General features: G+C 42.6%; 1 protein-coding gene across 3 annotated transcripts in view; it reads left to right on the top strand.

The window, feature by feature from the left end:
• TMEM182 (transmembrane protein 182) overlaps window positions 1–17,917 on the top strand; it is a 68,637-nt gene that overhangs the window by 35,154 nt on the left and 15,566 nt on the right. For all 3 annotated transcript variants that reach the window (XM_027128713.1, XM_027128712.1, XM_027128714.1), the window contains one exon: window positions 13,847–13,984. In XM_027128713.1, the coding sequence (XP_026984514.1) occupies window positions 13,847–13,984 (138 nt within the window). The remainder of the gene's footprint in view (window positions 1–13,846; window positions 13,985–17,917) is intronic.

Raw genomic sequence — 17,917 nt, 5'->3', positions numbered from 1 at the left:
TGACTTATTTTATTTCTTATGATAAGCTCCTATTGTGTGCAGTCATTGGGCTAGCCCACCTACTTTTTATTTTACAAAGATTCCTCCTTGGGTCTTGATGACAGTGCTGTGAGGTAGAGTTTGTTGCTGCCATTTCAAGGCCAAGGAAACTTGGAGCATTTGGGTACTCAACTCAAAGTACATGCTCTGCAGTGAGCTGCCTCCGTTTCCATAATCAGCTTCTTGATAACATTGTAAAGGAGATTATGTTTCATCTTTCTAACAAGGAATATATAGTTTAAAACAAAATCTATAATTAATTAGGGGAGAATTGGTGAGTTCTATTATATTACTTCTTAGTTTTCTTATGGTGACTTGATATGAGTCTTTCTTTTACTATTTATTACTCTTTTCAAGCAAATTTGGGGCTATAGAAATAAAATAAAAGTGATTTTTATATATAGTTTTTAAAAAATATGATTGATTTTTATAAAGCACTTTTTCTAGGACTCAGATTCATTGCTTCAAGTCTGCAAGTGGCCGTGGCAATTATTCACATCCACAGAGTGTTGATTTAGTATCGTTAAGGGAAGGGACGCGTTGTATGGAAAGCGAAGCGTTAACTTGTTTCCAGAGCCACAGCTGTTGTTACACAATATGAAGGGCATTTGTTCCAACAGCTTGCTATGTTGATTAGCTAGAGAGTGAAGTCTTCCCAAGATGTATCTTATCACTGCAAATAAATAAATACAACGAAGTCCCCCACTAGACTGTGTGTAGAGTAGCTATGGGAATGCTACGTTTGATCTTTTCAGTGATTTTCTGCTTAAAAATGCAGTTTCAGAAGGCTGGTCTTTTCGAGTGGAGACTTGGAAGTTCAGTCTATGCAGTTCACTATCAAAGGGAAATATTGACTGTTAACTTGTTGGGACTCTAACCAGAAGAGTTGGAAGTGACTTCTGAGACTGATAGCCTACCTTTTTATCAAGAACAAGCAGAAAACCAGGGAGGCTGGACAAGTGACCCACTTCTGAAGAACACACAGCAAATAGCGGACAAGTCAGTGAAGACTGAAGGCTGCCGATAGGCATTTCTACCCCATTCCTTCAGATTGAGCCCTGGAAGAGGCCAAGTCAGTGAGAGATGCCCAAGAGGGGTTTAGGTCCTTGGTGAATGCTGACTTTGAACAGCAAAGATCGTGTTTCCTGCTCATTGGAGAAAATGTGACTCTGTTTGTGAATAAGCAAAGGGTGAATGTTTGTTCTGGAGTAAATGAGGCGTGCTTGCCCTGCCAGGGATGACAGCTATGTCTCAGCTGTCTTGTCTGTCCCCAGGGGATGGTCATTTCACACCGGCTGTGCTAGTACTCCTTGCATGTGTGGTTCACATCCCAAAGTACGCAGGTCCAGATTCTAAGCTGGCTGAGTATTTTTCCAAGGCATTTGCTGGCTGGGACAGGCCACTGCTTATTGCCTGCACAACCCTCTCACCCCAGCAGCCAATGGTTACTCCCAGCTCTATACCTTTATTTTGTTGCTAGAAACTTTTTAACTTCCTTTCTTTTGTTATTACAATTCCTTGATAAGGTCTCTTGCCCATTTCATTTTACTCACAAGAGAGGCTAGTTTCCATGAAGTACTGCTAGATTTTTTGGTACCTTTATCTCTAAGTATTTTACCCCTAAGAAAAAAATATCAAGAAAATATAAATGCCTGTAATAAAGAAAAGGGAGTAGGTGTTTTACTGCCTTTTTTTCCCCCTCTTTCGCACTGAAAACACCTCCCCGCGCCTCACAAAACCAGACTGCAAACCTTTTGCCTATGGTTTGATTATTAATAGATTGAAGCTCCATGTGGACAAAACACCTATTTTAATTTAAGTTGTTCAGTGATTTTTCATATTGTTTGGAGGGAAAGTTTCATGTAACGTGGGCCAAAATGCTCCCCTGCTAAATGACCATATTCTACAAGGACCGTCACGATGTGCCTCGTACCCTCTCTCTCTCACCACTTCCCCAGCACCAAAGCTTTCCTCCTCTGTGCCTTCACACTAGGCTGCTTGCACACACCCGCCTTCCTTCTTGTTCATACTTTCTGCTCTCTGCCTTCATTTCCTGCATTACTGCTCTCCTGTTTAAGAATCACCTCCTCCAAAGACGGGGATTGACACATACACCCTCCTATATATAAAATAGATAACTAATAAGGACCTACTGTATGGCACAGGGAGCTCTACTCAGTACTCTGTAATGGCCTATATGGGAAAAGACTCTAAACAAGATTGGATATATGTGTATGTATAACTGATTCACTTTGCTGTACGCCTGAAACTAACACAACATTATAAATCAACTGTACTCCAATAAAAATTAAAAAAAAAAAAGAGAATCAGCTCCTCCAAGACGCCTTCTGCAAATATGCCAAGACTGGGTCAACTACCCTTCCTCTATTCCCGTGTGATATGCCTTAGAGTTCTCCCCTTGCCCTTGGTGTAGCTGACAGTCATCTGATGGTGTGTTTCTCTCCCATTAGACTGCTCGATAGCACATACTGGACTTTTTTTCATGGCGTATCTCCAGTATGTACTTATCTAGCACAGCACCTGATACAAGATAGATTTTTCAATCAATGTTTGAGCATGGGTAAACGAAAGAGTGGGATTCAATTCAGTTGTTTATCACTTCTTTTGTTGGTGTTTTATGATCAAAACAGAGGGGACATATCAAATCATCTTAGCGCTATGCAATTCTCAAACTAACTTTTCTGATAAAGAAATATAGAAACTACTTTTGAGCCACATCCCTTAGAGAAAAATTCCTGGATGTATAGTTGCAATGAAAGACCATAAAATTCCTCAGAGAAGTGTGATTTCTAAGGTGTGAGAGATTTGTGGAGGCAAATCATCTGAAAGATATGAAAATGAAGGCTCAGGAGTCCTAGAAAACTTACAATCAAGTAAGCAAGGCTTTGCTATAATTATTTTCAATTGTCTGCCAAAAGCTTTGGGTAAACAGGTTCATAGTCGATGTTTAAAAAAAGTATATGAATAAAGGGACCCTAAAAATGTTCCTTTCACGGCTCAGTGTAAAAGACAGCAAGTCTTCTCAGGAATAGATCTGATTTTTTAAGAGGGAATCAGTTAATGAGGAAATTTGCCTCTCTTCTGGCATTTTTAGAGTTGGGCAGGAACATTTACAGAAGTTCCCAATGTTCTTGATTCTTGATTTCTATGTACTGGGTATTCAGCAGCCTGGAAAGGATGGTTACATAGTCCTCGGTACTCTTACTTAGTATCCAGGTGTTAACATCTCATCACTTGATTCCTCAACTCTTCTCTTTCGAGTGCCTGTTTCTCCCTAGTAGGGATTTAAGTGATCCCTAGCCATTGTGATTATAGGCCAAGACCATCAATTCATTTCCATTTTGAATGAGTTAGCTTCATTCTGTCCCATGGCCATTAAATATCTCACTAACCTTAACTGTATACATTGAGATTTCAGTGGAGACTGAGTGATAAGTTATTGATTATTCACTTATTCATATTTTATTGAGCATCTATTACATGCCAGCCATAAAGATTCCCCTGGGGTTAGAAAGATGGACAAGACTGAGTTTTTGCCCTGCAGGAATGCACAGGCAAGAAGTGGAGGTGGAAATGTAAAGACAGAAGCACAACGCAGAGTGCTGTCTGGTGACGGACATGTGTCAAGACCCTGATGAAGTGCAGAGGCAAGGCACTGCTCAGGGCTGACTCACAGTAGCTCTTCCAGTCCTCTTAAGGGCACTATAGGATGGGTATCTTTTTTTTTTTTTTCGGTATGTGGGCCTCTCACTGTTGTGGCCTCTCCCGTTGCGGAGCACAGGCTCCGGACCCTCAGGCTCAGCGGCCATGGCTCACGGGCCCAGCCACTCCGCGGCATGTGGGATCTTCCCGGACCGGGGCACAAACCCGTGTCCCCTGCATTGGCAGACAGACTCTCAACCACTGTGCCACCAGGGAAGCCCTAGGATGGGTATCTTTATTATCACATCTTAGGGAAGGAGAGTGAGGCATGGAGAGCTAAGTAACTTACCCAAGGTCACACAACTGGTAAGAGATATTCCAGCTCTTGAGTCTGATTCTACACTCTCCTGCCTTTTGGTGGAGATGAGGACATAACTCCACTATGTCCTTTTGGGGCAGGTCGGGGAGGATGTTTGATTGGATCTCAAAGGACAAGTTGGAAAGCTGTGTATTCTAGCTGACAGAGGCAGTATTATGAAAGCCTACAGGTGTGATAACAGCATTTCCCCACCGGAAACTTCAGTATAATTTCAGCATTTCTGGAGGATAAGGTACGAGGAGCCAGAGTGGGAGGATTTGAGCCTAGAAGCCTTAGATGGATCAGTGACAATTTATTGGAAATAAACACCACAGACATTGAGGCTAATGGTGTCTGAGACTGAGCTCAGATAGCCCTGAGTTCAAATCTTGACCTTGTCATTTACTGGCTGTTTCATTTTGGGGACTTTACTTAACCTCTCTGAGCCTCATCTGTAAATCACAAAATAGAGATTTTTGTGATGACGGAGAGAATACCTGCAAAGGCTGAGCAGCACCTTCTCAATAAAATTCGCAGCTCCAGAGAGACTCAGCAGTCCAGTGGTTCTCATCCTGGCTGTACATCCCACTCTTCTAGGGGGCTTTTAAAAATATGGTCGCTGTGCTCACCCTCAGAGATTCTCACTCAGTTGGTGTGGTTTGGAATCCTAGCTTGGGTATGATGTTAAAACCCTCCAGGGTGGCTCTGGAAGCTGAGCGGGGAGGGGAGCCATCAGTCCAGGCCCCTCAGGCAGCAGGGGTCAGAGGAAGACCCTGGAGCTGGGGCTTTACTCTGGATGCTCACCTGGCCCCCTGTGCGAGGATCTGAGTGGCTTTGTACACAGTGCCCCCACAGGGAAGGAAGAAACATTTTCCTCTACCCCCTTAGGTTCAGTAACTGGGCCCTGCAAATTAGATGATAAAAATGGACATTGACATAGGAGAGGTTTACGATCATGTGTGCATACGGAGGCCTTCATAGAAACGTGAAGACCCAAAGAAGCAGATAGGCCTGGGAACTTATATACCTTTTAGCCAAGAACGATGAACGTGGAGATGCGACAAGACAAGGGAAGAAGAGGTTTGGGCTCCGGTGGTAAACTGTGGGAAAGTGACCAGGAAAAGTGTAGGAGAGAAAGCAATGGAACATATGGCTTGTATTTGTAGCTTTGTTTAAAGACCCATGTTGGTGTTGACTTGCTGTCTTTATCGTGGCCATAAAACTCCCCTGGAAGTCCTCATTTCTCAGAAGTTTCTCCTCCGAGTTAGATAAGGAAAACTCCTAAGAGGTTTCCTTCTGCATTCATTGATTCTCATTTGCTCCCAGCTCAAAATAATCCTTATACCAAACTGGCATATGTGAGGGTGGCCTGTTCTGGTCCCCTTCACCTCACTGCCGAGCGCCTGGGTTCCCTCCCTACTGCGACCTTGAGGGTGCTGCCACCACTCGTACCTGCATTCCTGCAGCGCCCCTCTGCCCAGCTCCCCGGCAAGCCTCCCTTCCGGCCGCTCCCTCCCCGAGACTCTCAGGAAGAGAAACTTGAGAATGATTTCTGGGCCTTTCCCAAGGTCACAGCCAGTGTGGGTGGTGAGGGCCCCGCCCCTCCTTCCTGAGGCGCTTTCTCCCTCTCAGCTCTTCCTTCACTGCCAAGTTTACAAGAGGGAAGTCAATACTCTGTCAGGTCTTTCAGTGTTCTTTTTGTCCTGAAAAATCAGTGGCCCGAGCAGAGCATGTGGCTTGGCTTGGCATGTCCCGGCCTGTGGAGCTCCGACACGGCCGCTCTGTACAGCCTGTCCTTCTGCTCTGGTGCGGGCATTGCTGTATTTTTAGACCCGCCCGACATCGCCAAGACAAGTAGTACGTGGAGATGCAGGACAGGCCTGCTGGCCTGTGTAGCAGAAGCGTCTTGCCTGAAGCTACGGCGACATATGCTGGGGGCTCTCGTTTGCTGCCGAGGATGGTGGAGGGGGTGATGTGTTTTGTTTTGGCTTCATTTAGACCGTTTTACAGCACTTCACGCCGTGTGTGCTTGAGGATGTGTCGGAATACAGGATTAGCTCTCTGAACTAGCTTGTGAGGTGTCTGAGGCAAGATAGCAAGTTTTGAAAAATGAATAACACTTAAGTTTATCTTTAAACTGCAAATACAATATTTACATTTTTATATACCCAACAAAATAATTTATCAAAACACTATGAATTTGGAATTGTGATCATTTGGATTGACTTTCCCCCTATGCTCTGTATGAAAGAGGGTTTGTCGTGTAAGTTGAAATGTTACAAAATCAACACGAGATTTCCTAGTATCTCAACAGAACAAACTGTTTTGATATGTAAATGAAATCCATGAAGACAGCCTTTATCTTGCTGGTTTCTTACTACCTGTAACAACAGAATCACTGAAGCTCGTTTCACCTCTCCCCCAGCTGCCCGGCATTAGTCCCCACTCGGGGACTGTGATAACTACATAACTTGTTTTCCCTGTTCTGTCTTTTTCCTGCCAGTTCATTCTCTATCCAGTTACAGGAATGATACTCTCATACACATGTGGCCACCAGCTCGGATCACTGACTTCAGGGGCTTCCTAGGACCAGTATGATAAAGCGTCAGCCCTCGAGTGGCATGTGGTTCCTCATTGTCGTTCCCCTCATCCACCTGGGTGGCAGCTTAGGGAAGCTGCTTTCCCTTCCCCCGTCACCTTCCTCCTGCCTTCTGCCTACTGAAATCCTAGGCAAACGTCAAGACCCAGTTCAACTATACCCAGTACGGTAGGCCTTCTCTTACTCCCATCCGGCCCTGAAACGGTGGCCTCTCTGTGCAGGAGTCATCCGGCTTCGTGATATTCTGTGCACCCCTCGGCTAGGGCACTTAGCACACGGTGCTAACTGCTTTTCCCTCACTGGACTGAACTCGTGAGGGCAAGGGTTCTGTCTTGCTCTAGCGGCTTTTGGTGCCTGGCACCTGAAGAGCTGTCCAAATACGTTTGCCAAATTAAGTGGCTTCTGGTTACAGCAGCGTGCCCGTTTACCAGGCAAACTTGGCAGGGCCCTGCTCAGAGGTCCCTTGTGAGACATCAGTTTGGAATATTGGATGGATGTGAATGACTTGGAATGGGACTTATTCTAAAATAAATCCACAGTTAAAACGTCAGGTTGCTTTTGCCCATCGTCTAAACTAATGAGGTTTCTGTACGTTTTTATTACATTTTTAGTGGAAAAGAAGTACTGTAGGGTTTTATTTTTTTAACCCCTTACATGGAATTTGGAACAGGTGCCACTTCTGCCATTGACTTCCTGTCTGTGGTAATCTGCACAAGCATACACACACACACACGCACAGTTACATATACATGCGCACACGCACACACATGCACACATATTGATGTGTATAATTAAAAGTCCACTTTATTTCATGGTCTTCACTGTTCTGTCGTTTGGGGTGATTTGTATGTTTCCTACCTGAAGGATTCTTAACAGATGTCTCCCTACACTTCCTAGGTGTGTCACTTGGAATTAGGCCTTTTGGGTACTTTCTGGGACATGAGATCGTTTAGTATTTGTTTGAATCTGAAATTTGAATTTGCAGTACAGTTAAGACTCTTTATGTTATGCAATTTTTTATGAATGAACTGAGACATCATGAATATAGTTTTGCATTCATATACACTCTTAGTTAACAAACTAGACAGTCTCTAATGATTTGATGTCTCTTTTCTCTCATAAAAACAACAGGATAATACTGTAAAGGTAAAAGTTTAATTGATTTAGGAAAATAAACTGAGTACTTCAGGAGAACCATTTCTATAACGTCTGTTGTTAGACTAATTATTCATCATCTTCCTCATTACGACACCCGACCAAGGATCACTTTGTTAGGTCAGTTCACCAATTTATCTAGAATTGACAGAACTTCATTTCTTTGAAAACAGTAGTTAATTTTGGCCTTTTACAGATTCAGATGAAGCTTTCTTTAATTAATCCAAATTGGGATGATATAGATTACATATAAATCTGTTTACACTGTAAATCTTGCTTCATGTTCTAAGGAATTAATAGAAATTCAATATTGTTTAAGTTGAGCTTTAAATTGTATTAAATGGTCGAATTGGCTTTTTAGAGATGTTTTCACCTGGTACAGTCCAAAGCTTTCAAAGACAAAGCTTTGCAGTTTTTATGGGCTCATATTAAGAACAAGGAAACAAATTAAATATTCTTAGAGATACATTCAAGATCTAGGAGTCTTAAACAGTATAAACCACTAACCAAACAAGAACATCCTTTAAACCAAACAAGAACATCCTTTAAAATTTTTAAAGTGTCTATATACTAGAACTGAAAGCTTGTCCCCATCCTAAATCCATGAGATAAATAGATATCTTTTAAGTGTCAAGCACATTGTTGACAAGAGTATTTTATTACAAGGCATGTAAAAATAGTAGTAATAGCAAATACATTTGATTCCTTACTGCATGCGGCTACTTTTCATATATGTTCTCAATCCTTCCTATAAACTTATTTGAAGGATATTGTGCTTTATGTTAGGAAACTGTGGTCTCTCAGAGTCACCCAGTTAGTAATATCTCAAAACATTCATTTTATTTTGAAAATTCTCTGATTGCCTCAGTTTTACTTCAGACAGTGAAAGAACTACCCAGTTCCAGGAGCTGATTCTTCGTTACAACTGAACATTTCAATTCTGGAATCAAAGTGTGCCACATATGCAAACTAGGTAATATAATTAGCTAAGAAACAGGAAATTCCAAGAAATTTTGAAATAGGCTTAAAGTTGCGCACTTTGGAATGTTGAAGCACAGGCAGAAGATAAAGCCTGTGGTGACTGCAGGAAGGAATTTCACTTGGAAGCTATCTATGTCTGTATGGTCACAACTCTCCAGGCAGCCAGGTGCCCCCTCCTTTAAGTACAGATCTGTTGCTCCTGCCTTTCACCGGGGACTCAGAATCAAAAGTCAGGCTGCTCTGCTAGGGCAGACCAAGGGCAGGAAGCAGCAGGTCTCAGGAACAGCAGTTCTGGGGAGCACTTATCCCCCATTTCCATCTGGCTCTCTTTCTCTCTCACCCTCACCCGGTGTTTTCTCTTTCTGGCAGTCCCCCCGCTTCTCTCTGTGGAGAGGCTCCTCTGCTTTTTCTGCCCTCCCTATGGCCTGAGTCATAATTCCTGCCCTCTTGCTTGGCTATGGCCGTGGCTCACCACAGCTCTTCTGGATCAGCTACCAGTGCTTCCTTGTAGCTTCATCTCTGCTGTGAATCCTCTCCCTTTTGCAGTGTTCCCGTTCTCAAGGGGTCACACTGATTAGCTCAGCTCATCTCTGCATGGGTCAGAGGCCACCATGTTTCGGTCTTTGTGTCAGGTATCTGACCCCGTTTGTTTGTATTTGGGGTAATTAAGAGTAGAGCCGTGTGGTATGAAACGTGGCCAGTGCCTTCTTAGTGGACAGGGAAACTTCCCATGGAAGATAGTGTGAAAGCTCTGTGGAACTGTGTGTATTGGCAAACACAACCTGTACTGTAATCTAAAGGGATTTCCTAATGTCAATGATACATAAGAAACACTGTGCAAGGCTCTCTGGGGGAAGTAATCCACTTTCCTATTACTGACCATAATACCCTCTGCTGTGTCATGTTAATGAAATTTTAACATGCAATAAAAGCAGCCACAAAATAAGTGGCATTCATTGGTCTCTTGTGATATGCCACACACTTCAAATACACTGTTAGTAATTCTTCCAAGAACTCTAAAGGATGGACACAAACATTCTTATTTTACAGAAGTGAAGGTTCAGAAAGCATTCCTATTTTACAGGTTCATAAGTTTAGTAAGTGGTCCAAGGTTACATTGCAGGTAAGAGTGCATACTCAGATCACTCTGATTCTGAAACCTACATTTCTTTACTGTATTATGCAATATATATATATATATATATATATATATATATATATATATATATATAAAACTTCCAACAGTCAAATATATTTTAAAGAAATTAAGATGAGAAAAATAATCTACTATATTTACACAGATATCCACCTTTTCTGTTTTTCTTCCTTCACTTCTGAAATTTCAAAGAAACCCTGGTGTCATTTCCCTTCAGCCTAAAGAAATTTCTTTAGGATTTCTTTGTAGAGCAGGTCTACTGATGACAAAGTCTATATTTTCCTCCTTGAGAAATGGCTTTCTTTTCCCTTCATCCCTCAAAGATATTTTCACTGGAGGCAGAATTTTAGGTTGACAGGTCTTTTTCTGGGGCACTTTTAAGATACTGTTTAACTGTCTTCTGGCCTCAGTCATTTCTTTTTCTGTTTGTTTCTTTGCCATGACTTTTACTGTTGTGTACTTACTCAGGGTCCCCAACCTGAAAGTGGAAGCTGTCAGACCTCCTCTGCCCTCTACTCACACAGGGCTGCTCTGTCCCCAGCACGCCCTCAGTCCTCGAGCAGCCCCTCTGATCGAAGGTACACCCTGTGGTCATGAAAGGGGACCACCCAAGTCAGCATCTTTGCCAGCAACCCTTTTCCTCTACTTTGCGGTGATTGTGACAACATGCCCACAGCTCACAATGTCCACTCTGACTTGGGCAGTGGCCTCAGTCACTTCTGATGAGAGACTTGCCATCCGTGGAATTACTGTTCCCGTCCATCTAATGGGTCATCTCCACCCCCACTCCCCCAGCTGCTTTCAAGACTTTGCCTGTGGTTTTCAGTAATTTTCTTATTACGTGTCTAGGCTGATTTCTTTGAGTGTGCCCTCTTTGGAGGTTGCTGAGTTTCTTGTATCTGTGAATTTGTCTTTCACCCAGTTTAAGAAGTTTGAAGGCATTATTTCTATAAATGTTCTCTCTGCACCAATATCTTTTCCCTCTGCTTTAGGGACTCCAGTGACACAAATGTGAGATCTTCTGATATTGTCCCACAAGTACCTGAGATTCTAGTCATTTTTCTTTTCAGTCTCTTTTCCTTCTGTGGTTCGGACTAGATAATTCTTACTGTTCTCTCTTCAAGTTTGTTGCTCTTTCCTCTCTCCTCCCTGTTCTGCTAGTGAGCCCATGTAAGGGAGTTTTTATTTCACATATTGTATTTTTCAACTCTAAAAGTTCAGCCTAGTTCTCTTTTTTATAGATACTACTTCTATTTTGAGAATTTCTATCTTTCTGTTCATTTCAGGAGTGTTCACCTTAGTTCATAGAAGCTGGTTCTAAAAGCTACTTCAAAGTCTGCCTGCTAACTCACATGTCTGGATGGTGTTTGTGTTGGCATCTACTGATCGCTTGGTCCTTTGAGAATTGGTCAGATTTTCATGGTTGTTGGTATATCAAGAAATTTTGGATTGTATCCTGGACATTTTGAATATTTTGTTGTCAGTCTCCGCATATTGTTAAAATCCTCTGGAGAATACTGATTTGTTGTTTGAATAGGCAACTGGCTGGCATGGTTCTGTCCTTTTCCTCTGTGATAGTAGCTGCATTGTCAATTCGGTTCTCTATGCTATTTGGGTCTGCCTGGGGCATCACTGCTCCGGGCTTGCTCTGGTACTTGGGTGGTTTTTATACTGTAATTCAGTTCTCAGAGCCTTTGCTATACATCTCTGGGTGTTTTCTGCATGTGTGCAACGTGGGGAGTGAGCCCAATACTTGTACAGATTCAAACACAGAACTGGAGATTCTCTTGTCCAGCCCTCTCTCATCTGTGGGATTTTCTGCCGTGTACACCCTCTGGCTTCCACGGCCCCTTTTTCCCAGTTTCTCTGGGTAGAAAGATGGGGTTCCTTCAGAGTTTTGGTCTCCTGTGCTGTGGCAGAGTTCCCTGCAGCGGCACCAGTGCAGACCAGCAAGAGAAAAGGTGATTCCCCCACTCTTTGAGCAATTGGGTTTCTTTTTCTGATTCTTCTATCCTAAGAGTTGGATCATCTTTGGGATGTTAAACGTCCACTCCCCCATGGGGGTGGCAGTGCAGATCTATGTTTGAAGCTGGCTGTGAAGCAGGGCGAGGAGAATAAAAACATGAGTTCTCCCCATACTCTGGCTCGCAGAGCCCCTCTCCTGCTTCTCTAGCCAGCATGACGGCCTTCTCTAGGGATATTGTGCTCTTTGAACCTTTTTACACAGTTCCCAATTTGGCTTGCCTTGAGGCCAAATCCTGGATGAAAAAAATAGAAAAAACCCAGAAAACCCCTTGCAGCTGAGTTGATCTTTCATTAAGGTTTTACTTCCCTCCTTAATCCACTTGCTGTTGTTTACTTTCCAAACTCCTGTTGTTTGCCGTTTTGTCTAGTCTTAGTTGTGATTGGAGGGTGATCAGAGGGTGATTGGAGAGGTGATAGAAGGGTTCCTTTTCCCCGGACCACCTCTTACGAATGTTTATACCCCAGCACTTGCCACAGCACGACCGCGTGTTAGTGCAATAAATGAAGTGAACGAAAGTGTAACACGTGAGGCTCACCAGTTATCTAGCAAACTCTGGGAGGACAGGGATGGCCGACGTTTGGCTCAAAGCCTTTCACTCTCACTTCCCGCACTGAGAGCTGATCAGTGCTTTACTGCCCTGTGCCTTGAGGAGCCTGAGTACAGCCACAGAATACTTCCTCACCAGCAAGCCTGGCAGCCACTGCCAGATGGATGGCATTGGCCTGTGAGGTGGAAGCCTGCCTTTTGTTTCTGTCTTCAAAACCGAGTTATTCACGCGGAAATGTAAGCCTTCTTTTCTCATTTAACTGCGGTGGTTCCTCTCCTCGATTTTCCATCCTGCCATTCTCTTTTCTCTTAAAGATTCCAGTTGATTGATATATTTTTTCCTCTGCCAGGTGACTTGTTGAGAAAAATCGTTCTTTGCTTTCTTATAAAGTTTCTGTATTTTCGTAAAAAACTGTAATTTCATGAATGTGTTTCAGTGAGCTTTCCCTCATTTACACACGTAGGAATTTATTTTTGTGTTTGAGCCTTTGGGAAATGATGAATTTGTTTAAGAGATCGGTAATTATCCCACTCAAAAATGCACATTAGAATGCTTCTTTATTTGATCACTGTATGTCACTAAATCCACAATTTATTTATCACCAGCTGCATCCATTAATGCAGACTTACTGGTCCTTGACTAAGAGACCGCTATAGCTTCTCATTTTAAATCTTTCTAGGAACAAATATTAATAGAAAGTAGTAAGCCTTAAATATATCTGATCTTAAATCTCAGTCTGTACAAACCCTTTTTTTTTTTCCGCTTTGCTTGTCGTTTTTATTACCTTAAGACTATTTTCCAGTAGAGTCACAATCTAAATAGAAGTGTACTTTTTTGTTAGGAGATTGAGGGGACCATTACCAGCTTCTAAGGGATCACTGTGGTATAAACACTATCTTGGCAGTAATTAAGAGGCAGCATTTGTGAATATGAATGCCTTTTTATGTCCTTGTCCTTTTGGTGTGAACACCTATGTGTGACCTATCTGGGAACTTTCTCAAGAGGAGTCTTTATAGAACGTTAGATGTTCCCACTTCTAACATGGATAATCTGGTTAGAAAAATGAGCTCCCAGAGTATATATTAAGCACATATGTGGTGTAAATACCAAGCGCTTGTTGATAGAAGTTCGGCATCGTTGAGTCCAAAGTCGTCTGGTGAGGCTTCCTTTTAAAGAGAACTCAGGACCACAGCCTGGGATTCCGTCCAGCAGTGCTGGGGCTGAAATTAGAAAACTGAAGAGAGAAACTTACTGTGTGACAGTCTGCTGCGTTCACAATCTAAGTGTGCCTTTCTCTTGTCCTTTTCTCCTGGGGTCTGCAGTTTACCGTGGCTTCTGGGCGGTCCTGATGCTTCTTGGGGTAGTTTCTGTGGTGACTGCGAGCTTTTTGATCATCTGCGCAGCCCCCTTCGCCAGCCATCTTCTCTATAAAGCCGGGGGAGGCTCCTACATCGCCGCAGGTACGTCCATCGTGAAGGGTATGATTTCCAGCTGTGGTTTTCCCCCATATCTTCATATTTTCCACTTCTAGTTTCAGGGGTGAGGCTTCTAGTAGTAATAATATGTTAATATTCATGTACAATATTTCCTGAGTGCTACCTATATGTCACACACTTTTCCAGGGACTTCCCGTTTTCCATTTGCTCATTGTATCCACATTATATGAATGAAGACAGTAGACAGGAAAGCTCTGCTGCAAGAGCCCTTTAATCTCTCTTATCCTGTTAATTTTCTACCTGTAAAAGGGGGCTATAACACGTCTCTCTGTAACATCTGGGTGTAGGTGAAGCTTTTTGTGATATTACAAACCCTCATGATTTGTTTATTGTAGGTAAAAAGCATCTTTTTCTATATCATCATCCTTCCATTTTAATTGTGGTTCATGTGCATTACCTAAATACCTTCTCTTCTTTGTAAAACCTGTATCTTTTTTAGTCAGCTTTCTAACTAGTCTAATTCCTGCTAAAAGGATCATAGTACAAATAGAAAAATAATTGAATAGGTGAGTCTTGTGAATTTTAAGACTTTTAAATTTAATTAGGAAATAAAAGCCAGAGCACTAACCTGAAAACATAAGCACAAGGATTTTTGTAACATAAACGTCCTGGGAATTTAGACAAACTACACTACGACTAAGACCAAACTGTACCTGAGTTGGGTCTATTGCAGCATCCCATAAAAGGGACCAGTTGTCTCACCTGGGATTGTAGTGACAGTGAAGGAAAGGGACAGAGTGGGGAGCTCTACTGTCTTTCTGATCACTGCAAAGATGGCTCATGCTGTTGCCCAAAATCATGTAATCAATAATCAATTAACAAATAGTTCCTTTAAACACTATTTTTGCATAATATTGTGCTTAATTTTTTTGCAGAGGGAATAAAAAGAATAATCACATAGATCCTCTGCTCAGAGAGCTTAAAAAACCACGAAACAGGGCTTCCCTGGTGGCGCAGTGGTTGAGAGTCCGCCTGCTGATGCAGGGGACACGGGTTCGTGCCCCGGTCCGGGAAGATCCCACATGCCGCGGAGCGGCTGGGCCCGTGGGCCATGGCCGCTGAGCCTGCGCGTCCGGAGCCTGTGCTCCGCAACGGGAGAGGCCACAGCAGTGAGAGGCCCGCGTACAGCAAAAAAAAACCAAAAAAAAACAAAAAATACAAAAAGAACCCCACAAAACAATAACACTGTGGGGACCAGGGCCCTCTATTTAACTTATTCTGTCTTTATTTTTGTCTTTTCTTTAAAACTCTTTTCTTCACTGAGTTTTCAAGGACGCAGATTTAGCCATTTGAGCTCATAATTAAAGAAATAACTTTAACAATTGAGATATAATTCACATACTACAAAATTTACCATTTTAAAGTATATAATGCAGTGTTTTTTGATATATTCCCAGAGTTGGGCAAGGATTACCACTGTCTGATCCCAGAATATTTTTATCATGCCACAAAGAAACCTCCTGCGTGCCTCCCAGTCCTGAGAACCACAGACCTGCTTTCTGTCTCCGTGGGTTTCCTGTTCTGGACATTTCATGTATATGGAATCACACAATACATGGCCTTTTGTGTCTGGCTTCTTTCACTTAGATCTCGTAATTGATAATCTCTCTTCTTTACTTCATAATTCCATAAGACCAAACCCCTTATATGCCTTAAAACTGAGCATCTTCTTCACCAAATATTTCTTCTCCCCCAAATCACATTCTACTCTCAGTTTATCCAAAGGTCTAGTTAAGGTGTATATTTTTGAATGGTCTTCCCAGAAACAATAGCACTCTACTAAAATGTGTAAATATTAGTTTCTTCTTCTTCTCTGCTTTTTAATCTTTTAAAATCTTTGTCAATAAAGGGAATATGTACTAGCAGTAATTTAGTGCTAACATTATGGGCAACATAATTGTTTTAAACTCAGAAATGCTCTGATCCTGAGTTTGGCCTTATTAGAGAATTGTGTGTTTCTGTATGTGTGTGTAGTGCTTTTGAAAAAAATTGTTGGTCATTTTTTCCATTTTATACTTTTTTTGAGAAAGTAGCAGATCTAAATAATTATTTTGGCTGAGGACTCTGAAGGGAGATTAAGCGTCTGACTTGCACCCATGTGCCTCTGACCACTGGATTCCCTTTTTCCAGTGAATCTTTGGCTGCAGTGGGTGTGGGTCTGAAGTCCTCTTGGCTCAGGTCTTTATGCAGAAACGCCTTGGGAGGGGTCCACCGTGTTCTGGGAGCCCATCCTGAAAGCCACTCAACCAGACGATTACGAGGATACTTCTTTTAAAATCTGACTTTTAATTTCCTTCATGGCACTATTCTTTATTGTTTTTGTAGGACTGTTTATTTCCCAAGAACAGAGAGATATCCTGTTGGATGAGATTAAAGAATTACTGTTTATTTTTTATCAGTTTGGGCAGTAAAAGTGGTGTTCTCAGGAATAACTAAAATTTACTGTCAGGTAGCAATTTCTACCATGAGACACATCTTTTAAAGCAGTTATGGGGCAAATAAATCATCCTCAGATCTGAGTGTTATTGACAGAAGAATTTTCAAAACCTTCCAATTGTCTATTATTAACATCCCCAGATTTGTTAATAGGCAGCTAATCCTTTCAGATGTGGAGATGGAAACTTACATACTATTCTGTACGGACACTAGGAAAATATGTGCTAAACACTAGGTTTTTGGGGCAGGCAGCCAAGATTTTTCTGTACTACGTTTAACATGGAACTGTGCGTGTAGTCTTTCACTGAGTTAAACTGGATTGAATTTGTCATGCTTTCTTTGGTTAGATGTTATGTTTTCAAAGCGAAGACCTCTCTTTCCATGGAACTAGTATTCCAAAATCTCCCCCTTTTAGGGCTTGCCTTGTCATTCCCTGCCTCGCGGTCTTCCTTTGCCAGCACTCTGTGCTCAGCCAGGCAGCTGGGAACAGGTGCAGCCTGGGCCCACAGTTTCTGTGACTACTTTATCAGTGCCACAAACAAGACTGGATACTCTCTCTTTATTTGGACAGATGGCCTTAACAGAGGGCAGAACCAAATTCCAAGTGGCCATTGCTGGGTGTGTGCACACAGAAAGACTCTTTGGCATCAGCAAGAAGACTATTTTGGGGCATTCCACACATGGCCGTGGCATGCTGATGTCACAGCTGTCCGTGTGAGCAAGGGGTGGGGTCCGTGTTTTTCGTCTTGTTCTGTCAGTGGCTCAAAGGTCTGGAGGCCATATGTTGCCACTCCCTGCACTTGGGCAGATGCCTCCTCAGCTCGGGCCATGTGTCCCCCACGGGAGGTCGGTTCTGGACCAAGCACACGGTAATTGTCAGGACGTTATGACACCCGAGTGTGTTTCAGTGAGTCTCATCCCAATGCCTAAACAGTTGCTGAATTTTCTTTCAACGTGGACTCCAGGAGTACTCAGATGCAAAGGGCCGACTCGTGTTTTCTCCTAACCCTGTGATATTGGATGTGTTAGGAAAGATGCAAGGAGGCGTGACATTACAAAACATTTGAATTATGTGGAGAAGATTACTGTACAGCTGCATATTCCTAATGCCTGGGCAAAGCGACATCCATACAGGAATTGCTACATGGGAGTAAGATCCCTGAGTACACAAGTGAGAATGAGGACGGGGTCTGGATGTTCTGGGACACTGATATTGGGTGAAAAGACATAAAAAAGCTAGACGTTAGTATTTTACCAGCATATCAGGGTAGAAAGATTCTTCTTCCATAATTGAAACCTCCTTTACCTGAATGACAACCTGGGGTTACATTTTTCTGCTGGATGGAGAGCTAGACAGAGTCTCACCTGAGTAGAGGGGCCTGGGAAGCTTCTGGATCTTGGCTAAATTCCTTGTTAGAGTCTCACGTTGGTGAGACTACACAGACGTCTTGTAAGTCGGAG

The sequence above is a fragment of the Aethalodelphis obliquidens genome, unplaced genomic scaffold, assembly GCF_003676395.1.
Source record: "Aethalodelphis obliquidens isolate GAN/ISIS:26980383/991018 unplaced genomic scaffold, ASM367639v1 scaffold35, whole genome shotgun sequence".
Classification (NCBI taxonomy): Eukaryota; Metazoa; Chordata; class Mammalia; order Artiodactyla; family Delphinidae; genus Aethalodelphis; species Aethalodelphis obliquidens.
Note: the sequence above shows the minus strand (reverse complement) of the source record. Positions and strands in the feature narration are given on the sequence as shown.